The sequence below is a fragment of the Amblyomma mixtum genome, chromosome 7 (genome assembly GCF_055824585.1).
Source record: "Amblyomma mixtum isolate Tamu chromosome 7, ASM5582458v1, whole genome shotgun sequence".
Taxonomy (NCBI): Eukaryota; Metazoa; Arthropoda; class Arachnida; order Ixodida; family Ixodidae; genus Amblyomma; species Amblyomma mixtum.
The window spans coordinates 47,138,984-47,159,561 of NC_143018.1; the positions used below are offsets into that span (position 1 = coordinate 47,138,984).

The 20,578-nt window shown below is 49.4% G+C and overlaps 2 protein-coding genes across 2 annotated transcripts; one reads left to right on the plus strand and one right to left on the minus strand.

Moving 5' to 3' along the window:
* Positions 1-3,007: 3,007 nt before the first annotated feature.
* On the minus strand, positions 3,008-6,913 carry LOC149335929 (solute carrier family 22 member 6-like). The gene is made up of 2 exons (XM_089554592.1): positions 5,207-6,913; positions 3,008-3,722 (listed from the first exon to the last, which is right to left on the minus strand). Exons 1-2 carry the CDS (start codon positions 6,475-6,477, stop codon positions 3,254-3,256), a joined length of 1,740 nt encoding a protein of 579 aa, XP_089410718.1. The 5' UTR covers positions 6,478-6,913; the 3' UTR covers positions 3,008-3,253.
* A 6,414-nt stretch (positions 6,914-13,327) lies between these two features.
* LOC149335930 (solute carrier family 22 member 6-like) lies at positions 13,328-17,209 on the plus strand. Its single transcript, XM_089554593.1, has 2 exons — positions 13,328-14,828; positions 15,162-17,209. The coding sequence occupies exons 1-2, from the start codon at positions 13,597-13,599 to the stop codon at positions 15,643-15,645; spliced, it is 1,716 nt and encodes a 571-aa protein (XP_089410719.1). The 5' UTR covers positions 13,328-13,596; the 3' UTR covers positions 15,646-17,209.
* The last annotated feature ends 3,369 nt before the right edge of the window (positions 17,210-20,578 follow it).

Genomic DNA, 20,578 nt, shown 5'->3' on the forward strand with positions numbered 1-20,578 from the left:
CGCAATTAGTAGCCTGTACCTTGCACACCTTGACAGGATCCTCCAAGAGCGACTTGCAAACTCTTGCGTGGTTAGAATCTTCAAATTTGTGGATGATTGTCTCTTCCTTGTTAACTGCACACCATCGAACCTCGAGGCCGTTACTTCAGACTTTTTGACCATTGTACAAGGGTGTTTTCACCCGCTACTATTGACTACCGAAATGCCTACTGACTCAGAGATAAGATTTCTTGATATTCGGCTTAAATTCATGGACAACCACGCTTGCTGGTGCTATTCACCTCGTGCCTACGAACTGCTTCTAACATATACATCAGCTCATTCTAAACTTGTGAAACGAGTCATTATTAACCTATGCATGGAAAACGCCTTTGAAAAGTCATGTCCTGCACAATGCACATCTAGCTTTTATGAACGCGCAACTCGCAAGGTTCCTCGAAGCAGGGTACGCTAAGGATTACGGGGGTTCAGTCGCCGAAAACCTCCTGAAAAAGAAACTCCGGAAAAAACATCCCGGTAAAAAAAAAACCATTGGAACCAATTGGATTTCCCAATTGGAACCAATTGGTTCCAGTGGTGTATCGGACACCCGACCAATTGGACCCAACTGGACTAGCCAGTTGGACCCATTAGGCCAGGCAGTTATTTCACCCAGAAAATATTCACAAAATATGTTATGTTCATTGAGAGAGGTAGCTAAATGTTTGTGAATAATATGCTCTAGAATCTTGGACAAATATTTCTACAACTGAACATATTATAATATGCAAAAGGAAAACTCATTTATGAGGACTGCAGGGAGATGTCGTGCAGTGCCAATCAACATTGTTCTACGGAATTGAGATTAACATGTTTTTATGGAAATCAAAGTCAATAGGCACAAATACATCACACGCAAGCAACATTCAGGCACTAGTAGCATATATTAGCTCAATATGTACATCCAAAGAACATACTTCTGCTCCAACTTATATACCCCATTTGTGAGGCTCTCATGCTGGGGCCAGTGACGCTTGCCCACTGAGCGCAGTTATTTAATTTCAGCTGCAGTGGTGGTGCAGATGATGAGTACAATTTTGTAGGTTAAGCTGCTGATAGCTCTTATTATAGGAACCATATTGGTTCTACCTTGTTTGTCAAAAATGCAAACATTCATTGGAAAAATTGGGTGCAGTTGGGCGGTCCAATTGGATGTAATGGGTAAGACCAATTGGGCCCACCAATTGGAAACCCAAATGGTCCATTTGGATAGTCCAATTCGACCATGGTCCAACTGGCCATCCAATTTGAACACCATTTCAATTGGAACCAGTTGGAAACTCAACTAGTCCAATTGAAACCATTTGGAACCAGTTGGAAATCCAATTGGTTCCAATGGTTTTTTTTTTACTGGGATGACACCGCAGAAGAAACGAAGAGCAAGGTGGCTGTCATTCCTTACGTCCATTGTCTCGCGCACAACCTCAAGAAAATAGGAAAAAGGGCAAACGTTCGCGTAGTGTTTTCAGCTCCAGGGAAACTCAGTGTGTTATGAAGATCCCTGCCCTCCGCACATCGCTCCCACAAGCAGCAGTGTTCCATCCGCCACAGGAAAAGATTTGTTAAATGTACTGAGGGCATTGTGTACAATATTCCGCTCTCTTGTGGCAGGCAGTATATTGGACAATCTGGTAGGTGCCTGAACGATAGGCTTCGGGGGCACAATAACAACATGAAGACATACATGCATGGTCTGTTCTGAAAGTAGTAGGACTCATTTTTTTAAACAAAATTTATTCAAGGGAATAGTACAAACTATTACAATTTTTCAAGGTAGCGTCGCGAATTTTTCGTGCTCGCCGGGAGCCCGCTGCGCGGGCGCTTAAGCGCCGCGAAATTGCACCCTTCCGCACCTACACGCTGCTGCCAATGAGTTTTACAGTTTGCGTACGAATCCAGGAACGCCTGGAGCGGAATGCTGTTTAGCTCCCTTGTCACGGCCTGTTGAACCACCTCTACCGATCCGTGATGTTCCCCCTTGAGCGTCGATTTTATTCTCGGGAATAGAAAAAAGTCTGGCGGGGCCAAGTCGAGGCTGTAAGGGGGCTGATGCATCGTTGCTGCCTTGTGCTGGGCAAAAAATCGGGGTCCTCATTCACATGATGAAGATGATCCTACCGGTTGGCCTTTTCCTCCTCTGACCCGGCACCAACTTCGCGCACGCTATCCTCATGGATAAGTTTTCTGTCACGATCTCAAAAGCTTGGGTTTGAAGTCATCAGCAACCATTCTGATACTCATTCTACGATCACTGTTAAGTAAATGTTCCACTCGCTACACATTTTCGTTGGTCTTGCTGAAGGGCGTCTGGAGCGGTCGTCTTCCTCCACTCTTTCCTTACGTTCTCGGAACAGCTTGTGCCACTCAAAAAACACCTGATCTACCCATGGAAGCGTCACTGTAGGCCTCCTGAATCATGTTGTGAGTCTCTTTGCCCGTTTTACCAAGATTTACTCAAAATTTGATCGTGTATCACTTATCCAGTAAACGCACGATGATTCTGCGTGACGAGACGTTTTGACAGGGGTTCACAGTACAAGCGGCCTCCTCTCTTCAACGGCCGAGAGCCGACTGCCCATTTTCCCCAGCATTCCCAATATCCCCCTTCAACGATCCTGCACGCACAAACCACCTCTCGTCCGCCCGTTCGCTCAGGAAAAAAAACAAAAAAAAAAACAGTCCTACTACTTTCAGAACAGACGCCAGCAATCTATAGCTTTGCATTGCAAAGATTGCAAGTGCGTGCCTTTTTTGGATAAATGCACAGTCGTTGCCAAGAATAGAGATAAGCTAACTCGCGAAATTGTGGAAGCTGCAGGGATTGCTGCAATTTTTATCGCATATATTTTTTTATTTTTTCTCTTCGGTCAGCGCATGCGCTACTTTTGCTCAGATTACGTTCACTTCGGTAGTTTTGGCTTTCTTCGTCAGTCGGAAGTTAGCGCGTGTGTTGTGGGTGTGTGTTCTCTCCCCCTTTGTCCGTCGTCCTGGTTTTGCGCTACTCTTATGTTATAAGTCTGGGGAGCAGCGTACACGTTTCGACGGAGCCGTTCAACTGGCACTCGCACAGAAAGAAACCAAATGAACTCTGTCAACAAGCAATATTGTTTCTCTATAGACACAGCAGTATATATTCAATAATGGATCATTACGGCTCTTTTGTGTCGTGCAATTAACCTGCGCCCGCCCCGTTGACAGTCGGGGGCTTTCAGCACTAGGGCTTCGCCCTCTTCCTGCTCTTGCGTCTCGGCCTGGACGACGCGTCCTGGGTGTCCTGCATCACTTTAAGCACGTCCTTGTCGGTCTCGGCTGCGCGAGCGTCGAGAAGGCCGAAGCTCGTCTCCGGCAGCCCGAACAACGCGGCGACGCTTCCGAACACCGCCGAGCCCATGATGGCGAACTGGAAGTCCTCACGTCCGACCCTTTCGAGCAGGGACAGCGCCGAGGCGGCCACGGCACCCAGGCGACCGCTGGCATAGGCGCCGCATAGGACTGCGCAGCGTACGCCCGTGGGGAAGAGCTCGGCGGCGTACAAGTAGACGGATGGCACGAGTACGCGGGTGCAGCACTGGGCGAGCACTAGCAGGACGTCGCCCACCAGGCGAGGCTTAGCATAGATGGCGACGCTGCACAGGCAGCAGGTGCCGCCAAATAGTGACATGACTATGAGGAGGAGCTGCAGCCTGCATGGCAAATTTTGCGGTGCGTACAGTTAATGTATAGGTATATACTAAAGTCGGATGCAACAAAAAACGGAGCGAAAAGTACCCCTCAAAGCTGGTTTCCCACCCAATGTCCTTGGCTATCTATATTGCCATGACGCTGCGGTCGATCGCCTTGCACCTGCTAACGGTGAACTAACGGTGCAGTGAACTTCCTAACGGTGTAGTGAACTTCCAGGGGCAGGGTCTGTTGGCCTCTGGTGTTCAGGATATGCTGTAGCGCTATGCTAAGCTGTCAACCTGAGTTCTATTAGGGTAGAGCACGTTTTAGGCTATGGCCTCGGAGAGCAAAGTGCGGGCCAAATGCCCCCGTACCTTGACCCTCAGAGCATGTGCTGTTGACCTCCATCGGTCGCGTTATGCTGTAGCGCTGGGCTAATTGCTACCCCACTTGACTCCAGAGCAAAACTGGCGGCAGAACTTCCGTCCGCACTTACTCCGTATTTTTGTGTACTGTGGTGGCAGTTAATAGGGTAACGTCACCTGACAGATAGCCGCACATTGCAGACCTGATAAAGGGAGCTCTAACCTGGAAACAACTCCGGAGCCAGGACATCCGACTTAGAAGTGGTTATCGACGGCCGGAAAGTCACCGCTCTAGTCGACACGGGAGCCGATTATTCGGTGATGAATGGACCATTCGCTGCGCAGCTGAGAGCTTTACAAATCACGCGATTCCCATCGGTAACGTGATGACTGCTATTGCCATGACACTGAAACTTAAACGCAGCATTCCTGAGACGTTTTCAAGACGAAGCTGCTCTGAAGAAACAAAATGTTTTTTTGCTGAAGCAGTATATCTCTGTTTTTTGTCTCCTTAATGCAACCATTCTAGCAATACCACGATCGATGGCTTTCAGATAGGCCCGTTGACATGCATTAAACTATATTTATGCCATCGGTCAGGCTGCAGGTAAATGTGCAGGGTGTGAGAAATGCACTACCAATAATCTAAAATGAAGCTTTCAAGAAAAAAACATCAAATGGTGACCGCTTCACGAAAGCCTCTTTTGCGCTTGGGAATTATGCGGCTAGGCCGGGAAACATTTAGAGGATAATTAATGGCACAAAAGTCCTCCCTGTTTCGCAAGACTGTGGTACGTGGGTGGCGTTTCGCCTGATAATGGGTAGAGTAACGGAAGTATCTGCTAATTCGAATTTTCTCTTGCGGTAATTGCACACCGGGAAGCAACCGACATAGCCAAACACCGCCCTGCCGACAGCATAAAATGCTTTGATATTAATACCTTCAGATGCCCTTGAGAAGAAACAGTTTTATTACCATCCAAGCACTACGATAATTTTTGCCAGGCTTCACGGCTACGTTTACTTAAGCACTGGGTCTTTTTTTTCACTAAATGAGTTAGCGCGGTCTCCGGGAAATTGGTAACATTCATTGAATCCTTCAATTTTCCAGACGGGTAAGCGAGGCACTGTTGGCTCACCTGCCCAATGAGACGAGCCCGAGGTACATAGCCAGGTAAGAAGGCGCAGAAAGTATAATGGCCACGGCCCCAAGCGTTGTGCCCTTCCGCATTCTTTTGCTCCAGGCGAGGCCGTAGATGCCCATCATCATCGTGAAGGCCACGATAAGCACCCGAAGAATACGACGGCTCTTGGTTTCCACGGTGGGCGCAGGGAGAGGACTGCCGTACGTGTTGTTGGCTTCGCTTCGGGAGAGCTCCGTTCTGACCCTGAACATGGCTTGCTTGGCCACCACCCGGTTCAAGTTGTTCATGCTGGCAGCCTTGAGCATGACTGCATGGGCCTTGTCGAATCTAGACGTCACCAAGAGCCACACGGGGGACTCCTGCACAGCACAGGCACTCAGCAGCAGCAGTACCGTTGGAGACAGGACGACCACCTGCAGCAGTGACCACGAGAGCGGGAACGCCGCCAGTATGAACAGCACGACGTCCACGAGAAAGAAGCCCAGTGCGCACGACACGCTGATGTAGAATACGCGGTAAGCGAGCGGCGCCACTTCGTACATCAGTATGAGGCTGACCACGAAGATGGAGCTGGCGCAGGCAGAGTTCATAAACTTCGTCACCAGGTAGAACGAGTAGTTACGCGAGACGCACGTTGCCGTGGTGCTCGTTAGGAGCAGCGCAACACCTGTAATGATGACAGCCTTTCGGCCGAGTTTGTCCGCTGCGTACCCCGCGAGTGGCACGACCAGAAGGGCGCCGCTCATGTAGACTGCGTTGCCCAGGGACACCAGCCAGGACCTGCGGCAGACCAGATCCCAGAAGCTCCTCGCGGACTGGGTGGCGTGGGTCGGGTCGTAGTCCCAGGCGTCGCACTCGTAGGTCTCGGTGTCATTGGGCTGCTGACCGGGTTGTGCGTAGGCGAGGCACTCGCTGTGGCGTCCATCTTCGTCGAGTGGAATGCCGACGTTCTTCCACTTGGACGAGGAGAGATCGGCAAACCTGGATGGCGGCCGGCACCAGTGGTCCACGGGACGTGTTACGAGGCCGAAGGAGTGGTTGTGGCACTGCAGAACGAACAGCGCTACAATGGTGAAGCAGCATATGAGTCTCTGGAAGTCTCCGTGGCCGTAGATGGTGGTGTCCTGGTCCCGCTGGTCGACGTCTGGTTCTGGTTCGCCGGTAGCAGCCTGGGAGTTGCTCAGTAGTTGCTTCAGACTTGGAACCGTCAGCTCTTTTGTAGGCGTCCGCCTAATCGAAGACCTTCGAGAGGTCTTTGTAGGCATGGCTGGTGCATGCAGGACGGCAGATGCGGGATATCAGAACCTTCGGTAGTCACTTTTGTGCTGAGCCATGGAAACGGAAGAAGCGGCTGATGTGCAGGGGATCTCCTTCTCGAGCTGGAATCGCGAGACTTGCAGAAGCACGAGGCTTTTATGAAGAAGAAGCTTCGAAAACGATTAAATACGGAAGCCCGTAATATATGGCAGACTTTAAGAAAAATCGGCTAAACGGTGTCATGCTGTGTTTTAGCTATAAATACTATAAAATCTCCCCGGAAACGTGTAAGGTGGACAGCGCAGAGAAAAAAAAGTAGTTCTGTAAATTAATTTTCGTTTCTCCCAGTTTTGGATCTGCGAAGTGTTTGTGGCAGTTTTACTCAGCACCGCATCCACCTAGCAAGAATACAGTCGCAGGAACCGAATATTGTTAATGCGGTAACAATAGAAGCCTCATGATAGGATTTTAACCTATAGTTAAACCGACTAGGCGTGCGAAAGCATGCGTTTAGCCTGACTGCCCAGCAAACCACAAACCTCTCAGAGACGTCTAGCTAGACGTCTCTGAGAGGTTTGTGGTTTGCTGGGAGGCTCATGTTTGCTTTGCTGGGTCGTCGGCATGCCTGGCGATATTAGACTCAAGTTAAGCTCTGGTTGAGGTTAAGCTGATCTGATCTGTTCGCTCCGCAGATGGAAGTTGATCAAGACGAGGATGTGGAATGCACAGCTCGAGTGTGTTGCAACAACAACACGAGGCGTGAGAGGCTGCGTTGATAGCATATCTCGTGCAGTGGCCAACGAAGCTGATCTGTTCGTCGCGGGTTCGAAACGCAGTAGCGGCAATGCATATTTATTGAAGTAAAAGCTTCACTACGGGATCTCGGGCTTCAATCGCAGACCGCGCAAATTTGACCTTCAGCTGAGTTAAGGTCAAACCATGAAAAAGAGAAAAAGAAATTGAATCAATATCCATGACTGGGATTCGAACCCGCGGCTGCGCGAACAGTTCCCTTTTAAGGGCCGCTCAGCGAAACCACTAGACTATCGCAGAAGCTTTCTTTCTTTATTTCATGGTATTTATTTACATGGTTTTGTACAGAAAGGATATGTATGTGTGTGTGTGTATGCACACGCACAAAAAAGAACTATTTACAGAGCACCTAGATAGGCGCTACGTGGCACAAACATGATAGTAAGCATATTAGAACTAAAAGGCCGGTAAGGATGTACAGCGCATCAGGAGAGAAACTGCAAAGACGCGATTTTGTTTTGGGATATGTTGCAGAGGACGCTACGGAAAGATTTTCTCCTAAATTGCTAGTGTGCGCGACCTTGTTGTTTCCCAACCTGACTCGAAACCCTATGATATGATTCTTCTGATTGGTCTTCATAGCCTTCCCTTATAAAAATGGTCTATAGACAGTCTATAGACTTCTTATTGACTCTTATGACTTCCTCTAGATATTGTTTTTGTCTATTCATAGTCTATAGACTGTCTATAGACAGTAGTCTACTAAAAGTGTACGGCCATAAATCTATAGATCGTCTGTAGACTGCCTATGATATTTGTATTGCCTATAGACTGTTCTCTAGGACTTGTCTATGGACAGTCTGTAGACATTCTATAGACTCTCTAAAACTTTTTTGCAAGGGTCTGGAAAACGTGCATGCAAGACCGCAACGTCGAACCTGTTGTTTCGCCCGGAATTCATTTTAGCCGAATGTTGCTGCAGGTAACGGACATCTACAAAGAATTGGACTTTTTACCGATTTGGTTTCTTCTCCTGATAGGCTATCGCAGAAGCCAACACACATCATGTTAAATTCGCGCTGTGCATTGGGGAGCGTCGTCTTCGTCAACTTCCATCTGGTCCGTCCTGCGGCACTGCCTGCTCACCGTCGTCTTCTACGTAGCACAAATCCGTGCTTTCGCTCCGATTCGAATGCTCTAAACATTCTCTAATTTATTTATTCAATGTCAAGGTCGTGCAAGTCTTCAGCGGCGAACTTATACTTTTTCAGCTTTGGTCGCGAAGTAGAGCTTTCGCTCTAAAAGTGCGTCGTCTGTCACATAATCCCCAGGAAAGCAGGCACAGCAGTAAGGTCGAAGTTGTGCCGACTGTGAAATGCCTTGCTGCGGTGTTCATCGGAACCCTGAATAGGGAAATACATTCATGTAATGTGCCCAGGAAAATTAACCGAATTAAGAACGTCCTTTGCCTCCACATTTATACACTTCCAACACAAGTAAAAGCTCTCATATACTAAGGTCGGTCAAAAAGCAACGCACACTTCATTGTAGCTCGGTAATGGTAAGCACTAGGGAAATGAAATTTTATACGTAAAAACATTGAAGCTTTCGTGCTTTGGAAATGCCACTGATTAGTTGATCCATATAAATCATTGCACTGCAGCCGTCTCTGTTTCCATTATATGAATGCACGTTGATAAAACCATTATTACACCACTTTTTCACACATGCAATAAACTCGTCATCTCGAATCTTTCTGCCACGATGATAATCGTCCAAACAGTTAGAAATCCGATAGTGCCTCTTGAATGACTTCATAAAGCACTGTGGACAATTCGGTTAGAGGGATTCGAGCCAATGACATATTCACGTGTACCTTCAATTGTATACGCCCCCCAGGCTTTCGTATCAAAATTTTTATGCAGCTGTTCCTCGCCGCGTTATGGTGGGTTTCATACAGATAAACTCGTAGCAAGGAATGCATGTACAAACATTACGCATAAGCAATGCACCCAGGGAAAGTAATGTTTTCGTATTCCCACACGTAAGCAATCTTCACTATCTCTACCGCATTTTTGTTCTATGATCTTTCTCATGGTGATGTATTTGTCATTTTCAATGAGTTCATGAATGACTGATGCATTTTCATCGGTTGTGACAGGAACATGGCAAGACCTGGATACTGCACACACCATGCCTGCAAAAAAAAAAAAAATTCAGGGGGGCAATTTGTTGACCTAAAGCGCGGTGAGGCGAAAGCCTTAAGCGCACTGCTGCTGCTTGTCACTGATGCGTTGTTAAGATGTAGGCTTCGCCTATAAGAGTGAGACGCGACAGCAGGGAGTCCATAGAACGCCATTGCCCGTTCGGTTGTACGCCTTGCTCGTCGGTAAATGGGTTTTTGAGGAAAGGAAATGTATCTGTCTCGCATATCTGGGTGGACACCTAAATCTCGCCGTAACGGAAATGGAGGAAGATGGGAGTGAACGAAGACACCATATTCACTAGACGCGCCTTTGTTCATTCCGAACCATCGACCTGACCGAGGTTCGATTCCCCAACTAGACCAATTTCCTACTCCGTTTTATTTATTTATCTGGCCTGACTAGAAGGGTTAATTAGGCTAATTGGGTAATTAAACAATTAACTAAACTCAGTCCCACTTACTTGGAGCATCACTATACGATCCCTTTAACTGGTTGCAAGGTTACTAGCCAAAGTACAATTGGCCCCATTTGAAATTCGTGCACTGTGACGTCACGATGGCTTCGACCAACTGAAAAGCGTGACATTTCTGTCGACAACTCCTGCTTACAACGATGAGGCTTCCGCCTTAAAATCTGAAGCCATTGAAACACCTTACTTCGATTGATTGTGTTATTTGGCCCCTTAGACTGGAAACAGATGAAAACAAATTGATGCTGCTTAGTTATCGACGGACTGGTAGTGGAATTCGATCACTGCTCGTTGGCATAGTAGGGTGTACATATCATCCATGGTAGCTTACGTGAAAAATAAGGGAAACACAAATTAGATGTGGGTTAGGATGTAAAGAACGAGTGCTTCTACCTAAACAAATTCATTTCCCTGGTGCTTACCATTGCCGAGCTACAACGAGTTGTACGTTACTTTTTTGCCGACTCTTTATAAGTTACTTTACAAGTTATTGGTTGCACAGAAACTGGCGGCCAGATTAAGTTCAGATATACCATGGCATTCTCATTCAGAACAGTACTTCAAACAGTTTGATATACTCTAGATTAATGTCTTGCATTCATTAAAGTTATTGAATGTATAAAAAATTCAGTTCTAATAAATAACGAACCTATATACTAAAAGCTTTAACAGCTACACATCCGCGTATATTGTGCGATGTCGCTTTCTCTGTTGTCTATAACTTAATGCCGCTCCTCATACTGCAAACAGTCATAACGAAGCTCAGTACCATAGCATACTTGCGAAAAATAAAAAATGTTTAGAAGAAATGTCACGAAATCAGTTGTTAACCGGCAGCAGTGGCTTCGCGGCACGGCTGCTGATCTCAATGTCGCCGCTTAAATGCCGGCCACGACATGCGTATTTTCATGGAGGCGAAATGCAAGAAACCCACCTATGTGTTGTGCGATGTCAGCGCTCAAATGGTTATCCGGAGCCCTCCACTACAGCGTCCCTCGTAGCCTGTGTGTCGCCTCGGGACGTTAAACCCTGCAATTCACATATGAATCCACTAAATTAGCAATTGCTAATATTTTATACTATCGAAGGCACCGCCTTAATATTATAAATAAATATATGCTTTATTGTAACATGAGTTGTTCCGGTGCGTTTGCGTAAGCCCCGTTAGCGGAAGACAGTTTACTCCCTTTTTTACTCCTTTCGTGTTAGTGTGCCAGTAAGATCGTGCACAACCACAACAGTAACTTGTAGAGGACACTCCACCTTAAGGTTATGATGGGACTGCCTTAATGGGTTAATGCCCATATATATGCGGAATTGGTAATTCGCTACTTTAAATTCATGGATCCCTGGGAGTCCTTATAATATTCCTGGCGTAGTGGTTGTGGGGTTTAAAATAGGGGAGATAAATACGTTCTTCCCGTTTAATCGCGGCTGACCCAGTTCAAAACAGCGCGGTTCCCACCCCGTGGTCGCGTACGCTACCGAGCGCTCGCCGACCACGGCGGGCCTTGCTCTACGGGAACAAAGGAACGACACACTGGCTGACACAAACAAAGCATTTATTGCTATAACAACAATAACGCCAGCTAGCAACAAAATACACTGAGGAATCGAGGATGTCCGACTCACCAGCACGGTTACGAGCGAACGTTCGCCCACGGTAGGGCAGGGGAATAACTCCGAGGCCGGACGGGGCGAGCTGAGGGAAACATGTTTCCACACGAGGTCGCCCGCCGGCGAAGAGCGGAGCGGCGCGCGAAACGTCCGCGAGCTTTCCCGGTCCCAAGCAGAAGAGAGCCGTCACTTCCCCGCGCGCGAGCAGCAAACGCGCCATCCGTGGCGCTGGTGTCGCTGCGACGCGAGCGCCCTCCCCTGTTAGTTAAAGTAACACAACTAAGGGGAGTGCGTTGTGGGGGAGCTAACCACAGTTGGGGTGCACTGCGGGAAAGCGAACCACGGGGAGGCGAGTGCATCCCCACACGGTGCAGCGGTTAAGCTCTGCGCCACTGCCCTGCGATGGCAGCTGCAGTCACCGGTAGGGCTTGTGCGACCCAGGTCGCTCTTCCCGAACATCCGAACCCCCCCCCCCCCTCCCCCTCCTTTGCGGAATGTACACTGCTGAGAAACGAGATGGCGCCACGGGCAAAATCACTGACAGAGCGGCTTGTGTTTCGTCGTCACTGAAGACGATGCGAATACCTGACATCTGATCGATTCAGGCAAATACCCAAGCGTGGTATAAAACAATTCTGCAGATCAAATGCTATTTCTGTGCGAAATTTGAGCTCGAACAATTCACCGGGTTATCTGAGAGACGTAGTCTGCGACGCGCGTTTAATACGCTGTAGTTGCATTCAGATGGTCCAAAATTATGTTTTTGGAGCCTAGCCAACCACTCGATTATTTTATTCACAGCTTCTATTTGTATAACATACCGCTGCTTCTCAACTCAAACTTCAAAATTCATGGCTGTAAATGACGTATTGGCTTCCCCGAGAAATACTCAACATGGCGGTTATTGGCCTCCCCGATCAGGAGCGACCTTGATCGGCTGGATCCGAAGCGCGTCAAAACTGGAAATCTTTCATTCTCTTCACGCGTGAAAGAATGTCGGTGATGAAGAATACGCTCACTCGCTTTCCAATGCGTTCAGTGTTCCTCTGCTATAAAAAAAAAATTGCACCCTTAAGGGCGCATTTCCGTGTCTATAACTCGCACTCTGGCGCCCTCCCAAAAGGGTGCAAAGTATGATAGTCACACCCGTGCAGTAAGGGTGTGATCGTTACAGTTGCACCCTTATTCCAAGGGCTTTAAACTTTCATAGGTTTTGATTGCTTTAAAGGGTGTTGGTAATTTTTTTTTTTTTTTTGCGTGCGCTCTTGGAGGGAAGCTAAAAATTCTCTACGCAAAGTTGCCGACTACCTGTCTAACTTTGCACTATAATTACGTCCTTCCAACTATGATACCCAGTTGTCTCTTTCAAGGCGTGTCTGAACCTGTTTGCTGTGCAGTCGCATTTATGATGTCTGCATGACGTTCATGACGTGATTTTGCTGAGCGCATTAAAAAAAAAAGAAAAAGGCAAACCCACCAGAACAGTAACACAGTGCCAGCAACTGCAACCTGTATTTTTTCCAGAGGAACGTAAACAGGTAATAAGCGTCCCTGGAATGAGTCATACAAGCTACTGAGATGACGAAGTTCAACATAGAAGACAACGCTGCTGCGGGCAAAACTTACTTTTCGGGGATTGGGTATACCCGAAGAAGTTTGCGCGGATATATAAGGTGGCCGCAGCTGGCGCAGGACAGGGTTAATTGAATTATGTGAGAGGCATTTGCCCTGCAGTGGGCGCAGTCAGGCTGATGATGACGATGATGAATGGCTTGCATAAATTTATTACAGCTCTCGCGGCAATAATTCCTCTCCCTGCTACTGTGACATGTTTTGTTTCTTTCTTGACGTATACCTACGAACAACCTTCTCTGTACGAAATTTTGAAGCTTTACGATCTTCTTCGTAGCATTCTCGGGCTTCGATCACCATCATCGTTCTCGCGCTCGTGCTCGTGAGCTCGAGAATTGGAACCCCAGCGCAGGCAACGCTTCGTTCTGTTCTCTTGATTGAGCAAGAAGGGCGGCAACCAAGAATTGCTGCCCTTATCAACGGTCGCTGCCTGCGTACTGGTCAACACTATGCCCTTCGCTTCCTGGGGGAGGCACCCCGAGATCGAGGTGCCGAGTCCCGAAGCAGCTTTGCACGGCTCCCCTACTGCTGTCAGCGGTCGACCACCCCTCGGTACGACTGTGTACGGCCACGGACACTTCCAGAGGGTCATATGCTGTTTCGCCGCCATCTCGCTCGTCGTGCTCCAGTGTCACGGCCGGGCCTTCGCTCTCATAACACGTCCCGTGGACCACTGGTGCCGGCCGCCGGCCGAGTTCGCCGGCTACTCCGTGCCCGATTGGAAGAACGTCGGTGTTCCACTGGACGAAAAAGGACGCCCCAGCGAGTGCCTCGCCTACGCCAAACCCGGCCAGCAGCGCAACGACACCGAGACCTACGAATGCGACGCCTGGGACTACGACCCTTTGCGTGCCGCACACACTGCAAGAAGCTTCTGGAGTCTGGTCTGCAGTAGATCGTGGCTAATTAACATGGGCAACGCGGTATTCATGAGCGGCGCCGTCCTGCTCGTTCCATTGGCCGGGGTCGCTGCTGACATGTTCGGACGCGAGACCATCATTATGTTAGGCGTCGCGGCGCTTCTCTCAAGTACCGTGTGCACCTGCGTCGCGCATTCCTACGCTGCGTACCTAGTAGCGAGCTTCGTGAACTCAGCTTGCGCCAGCTCCACATTCGTGATCAGCCTCATCCTGATGTACGAAGTGGCACCTGTGAACTACCGCGCCTTCTACATCACTGTCTCATGTTCTCTGGGCGTCTTGCTCGTGGACATCTTCGTGCTCGTTCTGGCGTTGTTTCCGCTCTCCTGGCACATGCTGCAAGGGATCGTGCTCTCCCCCACTGCACTGCTGCTCATCGGCCCATGCGTGGTGTTCGAGTCTCCCCTGTGGCTCCTGGCGGCATCCAGGGTGGACGAGGCCGAGGCAGTCATGCTCAAAGCTGCCAAAATGAACGACATGCATCGAGCCGTAGCCAAGCAGGCCATGCGGAAGGTCAGGAGCCAGCTGAACCGCATCGAGAACAACACTGATATGTCCCAGTCGTCTTCTCTCATGTACGGCTTCCAAGGGGGCAACTACCTAGTCCGACTGTTCTTCGTGTCGTTTTCGCTAATGCTTGGCTTCTACGGGCTGTCCTGGAGCAGCAGGATGCGGAATGACACCAGGATAAGCTTCGTGGCCGTGGTCCTATCCGCGCCTTCGTACGTGGCCATGTACCTGGCGCTCATCTCCTTGGGCAGGTGAGCCAATAGCTCTTGCTGAGGGACTTCGATGTCATCGACGCACAAGAGCTTTTATCAGCAGCGCATTTACCGATCTCTAGTGAATACGTCTAGCGCTGTGGACGTTGCAATGGGTGAAATATTATTTTAAACCGTACAGCCATGACTATATATATCTGCTCTTTCGGAAGGCGAATCCCACGAGCATAACTTCTTTGCCCTTTTTTTTCTGCGCTTTTATATTCGCTGACATATATTCACTATAGTTACGGCCGGGTCCAGTTACGACAACGTTTCAGGACCCCTCGGACACTTCCGCTTTCTTTCTGACCTCGAAACTTGGCCGCGCAGGCTGCAACTGTTGGTGGCGACCATGGCTCTGATGGGCGGCACCTGCTCCCTCTTCGGCATCGCCATCTACGCCAATCCCCGCGTGGTGGGCGACGCCCTTCTGGTGCTCGCCCACTGCTGCGCCCGCGTCATGGTGCCGGCCGGATACCTGTACATGGCCGAGCTCTTCCCCACGAGCGTCCGCAGCATCGCCCTGTGTGGCGCCTACGCGTGCGGCCGCCTGGGAGCCGTGGCCGCCTCGGTGCTGTCCCTGCTCGAAGAGTTCGGCCGCGAGGACCTCGAGTTCGCCATCATGGGCTCGGCGGTGTTCGGAGGCGTCGCCGCGCTGCTCGGGTTGCCGGAGACGAGCCATGGCCTCGTCGACTACGTCCACGCGGCCGGCTCGGTCGAGGAGGACATGATCAGGATTGTGCAGGGGACACCGGACGCGACGCCCATTCACAGGCCCACGAAGCGCAGAAAGAAGTCGAAAACGAACCCGTAGTGCTGGAACTTATGTTTGGAACTGTATTTAGTGCGCGCACCCAGACTGCTGCATCCATAAACTGTTCTACACGCTTTATAATTACCAAACACCCCTTCATATCCCATGTTAATACTGGACGGATCACCAGAAATTTCAGTTTAATGTGCTTTATATTAGGCTAAGTTCATGCAGTAACAGAATTGGCTTATATAAGCGCTAATCAAAAAAAAACTTTTAAATTTTGCGCTTAGAGCATAACATAGCTTTGACAGCCACAGCTCCTTCAGATTCCACTATACTAGCTCTTACTTTCAATCGCTTCACGTTTGCGGTGTTTTACCAGAGAACTCTCTAGTTGTCGATGGATTCTGCTAGCTCTGTGTGTCCGCCTTATATCTGCCCGATGATTTCGTCATAACGGGGCATAGCACGACTAACTGAAATCTACCCCAATTTACTGCTGTTCTATACTTTAAGCACAAGCTCAAAATGATCCGCCAGTGATCTCTAATTTTGGCTCGTGGGGAGTTCGTAGTTTATACTTTCTTGTATTTAACTTTTTGAACGTTGCTGTTCGTGAAAATGGAAAAGGGTATTGGCGCGCGCACGTTGAATTGATGCTGATATAGGTGTTTGTGCGCGTCTAATCTGACCAAAGTTGGCTTCGTCATGGCATAGTAGGAAGTGATATCTTGGATCATATCGCCGGTCGTCCGCAACGGAAGAACCCGTCCCGTGCTCAGAACATACTGCTCGTGATCGCTGCGTCCGCGCGGTGCCCACATCAACGGACAAGAACCAGACGAGTGCTCTCGGCGCGTTTGTTATTGGCCACTGAACGTTCCCGTCCAGCGTCACTCAGAGTTGCATCATGTTGCACTTGCCTATGTTGCTTTCTCGATTCCACAGTCTTTATTCGGTGCAGGTTCACAAATTGGCAATGTTTATTTGTAATCTCTTCCTGGAGAGTTGTTCGCGACGCTGGCACTCAACACAATACTTATGAAATTTCCTGTTCGCATTAAACATTGACGGAGGCGAGCACCATGACAGCCACAATCTAGTAGCCGCACGCGGCATTGCTCTTGGCCTCTGGGATCTTCCTGGGCAGTTTGTTTGGCACTGTACTCTACCTTTGGAAAAGAAGCTCGCACCAACACCCTAAACAGGAGTGAAAAAAATGGCTGTGGCTTCGCTAAGGTTAAGCCTGGATATCTCGAAGCGAAAAGCTCTCGCTGCTTTTCAGCCACCTGCCAAGCTACCACTTCTGGATCGATATTTTTGCGCTGTCCGACTGTTGCTTCTCCTTCCATGGCGAGTGTCTGCGCCTGTTTTATGGGCAAGCGCGCCCTATCTACCCCTCCTCTCAAATGCGCACGGCTGCGGCGAAAAGTCAAACGGTGGCGAGGAGGAGAAGCGGCGGCGCACATGCGCAGTGCGCGCGGCGGTGGCGGCGGCCACCTGCGTCTATGACCTGCGTCGTGCGTGACGTCGCTCGGTTTCTCGCAAGCGCAGAAGTGGCAAACCTGGCCTGCGGCCAAGGGCGTCCGCAGAACTTTTTCCAGGGGGGTTCACCCGATGTCTGGAGATGGGGGAGGCGGTAGGTTTGTAGTTGTTTTCTACTAGGGCATAAAAAATGTCCGTAATTCCAAGGGGGGGCAACCGCCCCCCCTTGCCCCCCCTTCCGGACGCCCATGCCTGCGGCTCACGCGAAGCGCGGTGTTGACTAGCCTAGTGAAGCATTTCGCTTCAAAAGTGAGTAAGCTGTCCTTAGCGAAAACCCTTTAAAAGGAGTTCGCTAGTCTGCTCCATTTTTACTCCCATATAGGTGTATTTGTGTTTAGAGTGTATAGTGGATCGACTCGGAGACTTTGTCATTTTGTGTTCATATTAGCACAGTCCTTCAGTATCGCTTTATGGACATTAAATTTCGTAACTCTATGGGAGAGCTGTTGCGCTGCCCAAAGCGACCCCATGTTGTGTCTCCATCCGGATGTCGATGCAGGTACAGTCAATTTTAGGCTGGCTGACGACTGAACGTCATTTGCTGCATATCGAAACCAATCCCCGTGGTCCTGGGGAGAGTAACAGTAGTCATGTGAATGAACCTGCGAGGCACGTGAGCTCAAAAGCAGGAAAGTGACGTAAGGTTACAAATGCAGGATTAAAAATTCCTTTTAGAGAAAATGGCGAATTGATAAAATCGTTAAGTTTGTCACATTGCTTAAATAAATATAAAAATTTGGCAGAGGCTTAGCTTGGTTAAGCCCGGTAAGTTGCGAAAGCAATAGCCCTGGCTGCGCCTGGTTGCCTGGTGGTGTGTCTTGGTAGTGCTCTTAGTAACGCTTATTAAATTTTTGCCCATTTGTTTTACATGGCATTATACTCACCACACGAGGGCTCCGGAGATTTATGCGTGCCTCGGTCTCCAAAACGAGCGGCTTACGCTAACGGATGATTGTCTAGAAGCTGCGAGCTACGCGGCCAAAGCCGGCGGCCGAGGTTGCGGATAACCGATGGATGGATGGATGGGTGGATGTGTGGGTGGGTGGATGTGTCCCAACAAACGCAAAACCTCCTCAAAATCTCCCAAAAATGACCCATCGGGACATCTGGAATCTCCCCAGGAGGTGCTCATTTTTCCCGAACACATCTAAAAAACGTCCCCACAACTAGCAATGTCCAAAAAGTTGTGCGTCCCATGGAAAGCCCCAAAAGGTTAATGCTCGATTTCTCGGCTCTGGTTCAATAAAATTATTCCTCATTTTTCGTGCAGCCTGCAGGCATCCAAGCGCACATATGTGCCAAATTTCAGGTGCATACTTACGTTACAGGTGGTGTAATCCACCTTTCCACTCGTCTGAATGCGTGCTGGCTCGGCCGTTCTGCACTTATCCGTTTACGTGAAATGTCCTAGCATTTTGCACACAAAGGAAATATGAACTCAAAAAGTCACCCGATTTGGCTCATATAAGAGCAAATAGCAGCGCCATACAGAAGTAATTTCAGTTTACTAGGTGTGCTCTTAGCACGAATTCCATCCTGTCGTCCATGCCGGCGACCGCACCATACACCACCACAATCAAAATGCATTCATGTTTCAGTCAAAGAAAAACAATACAGACCGAATTGAAAGTCCGTGCCGAAAAACTTACGTTCAACGGCGCAAATCTGAATGAATACAAACAGCAGACGCAAACGTTAATACACAGTGTACATAACACTACGGCGCCATGCATATGATGGCCACTTTTTTCTCCAGCCCTGAGAAATCTGCAATATGAAGCAAGTAAAACAGAATACAGGCTGAAAGTTGATGCACCTTAAACGAGCATTCTAAGGGCTTCAAAAGCAGATATGCACATGCAAAAGCAAACGTATGTAAAGAGCAACTTCGGTGACAAAAGAAAAGACGAGATGGGCGAACGCTGCAGACACGCAGTTTCAGGTCACGGATTTTCTTCAAGTTGAAACCCCCCTCACGCTTAGAGACTCGGAGCAAGTAGCAGCGACGTGTTATCAAAACAGAAAAAAATATTAGTTCTACTAAGCGAAAATAAAAAAAAATGCGAAAAGGGCCTGCAGTATGCTTAAATAAATAAATTAAATAAATAATTAAAATAAACCAACATACCTTGACGACGTTGCCTACGGAAACCCAGGGATGAAATACAAGGCTGCAACAGCTGAAACCATAAATTAAACGCAGGCTTCTGTCCTGCGCCTTCTCACAGCACAGCGAGCGCTCAAACTACGCGTTACACCCTCGTAACGATCCTGGGAGTTTTATTTTCTTGAGACTAAGTGTGGGGATAAGACTGCTTGGAGCCAGGCGGGAAGGTGAACGTGCTCAGGTACGTGCGATGGCGCGCTGCATCCATGGTGCGGCAGACCGCGCATGCGGCACAGTCCAGCGTGGGAGTCGAGATCAAGGCACGATTAATCCAGTGGGAGAGAGTCAATATAACCACGCGAACACTGCACAAACTATACCGCTGCGGCAGGATGGCTGCGCGGTGGCGAAGTTGGTAGAGCAGGCTAATCCATGGGCACTCGCAGAAAGAGAGTGGTGGGTCTCGGAAGGTCCTTCCCGCCTCAGACCGTAGTAGACGGCCACGCTGCCACCACCAACGTGCTGCAGTCGTCGGAGGCGCTGAGGAATGCAGGGTGCGTGCGAGGAGTCACCTATTGCCACGAACTCCGCTTCCACGAATGCCGCCTCGAACAGCGGCATCAGTAGGGCCGTGGAGCAGCGCAAAGGACTTGCGATGCGCAGCCGCGGCATCAGTTCCAAAAGGAATGGTGTGGGCACGCCGAGGTGCGCGGGAAAACTTCCGTGAATCCGTAGCTACGAAGTCCACGACAGCCCAGTTGGCGCAGTGACGAGAGCAAGAACTGCCGCGCGCTGGGGCTTGTGCTCGAACGTCTGGGGCAGCGCGAATAAGCGTGCGCAAAATGGCGTCCGTCCAGCGAGGAAGCCGGGCGAGTGACGGGAGGCCATTACCGCACTTCTGCTAGACAGCGGCGCAGCGAGGAGTGCCGATAGTCGGAGACGCCTGGAGGGACCACCACACAATTTTGAAGTTGGGCGCAAGCTGGGAAAACGCTAGAAGACGGGAAAGATGTTGACCGCCGCTGCCGGCGGCGCGATGAAAATGCAGACCGCCGCCGCCTGCCTCCAGCATGGAGCCGACGGCCCACGTGCGAGAAACGCATGCACCGAGAGAGATGCGGGGTTAACCGCTTCCTTCGGCTGTTCGAATGAAACTGCCGTTTCATCTCTCAAAACGACGAGTGCAAGAGCAAAACCTTCTCTCCCCGCAGCTTGTGGCGCGAAGGAGAGAGAAAAGAGAGCGCGAGCAGTCGATTTTTATTTCTTGTTGAAAATCATTGGTCCCAAAACGTTATGCCCAGTTATATTTCTGGGACGAAAATGCATTAACTCGCTTTT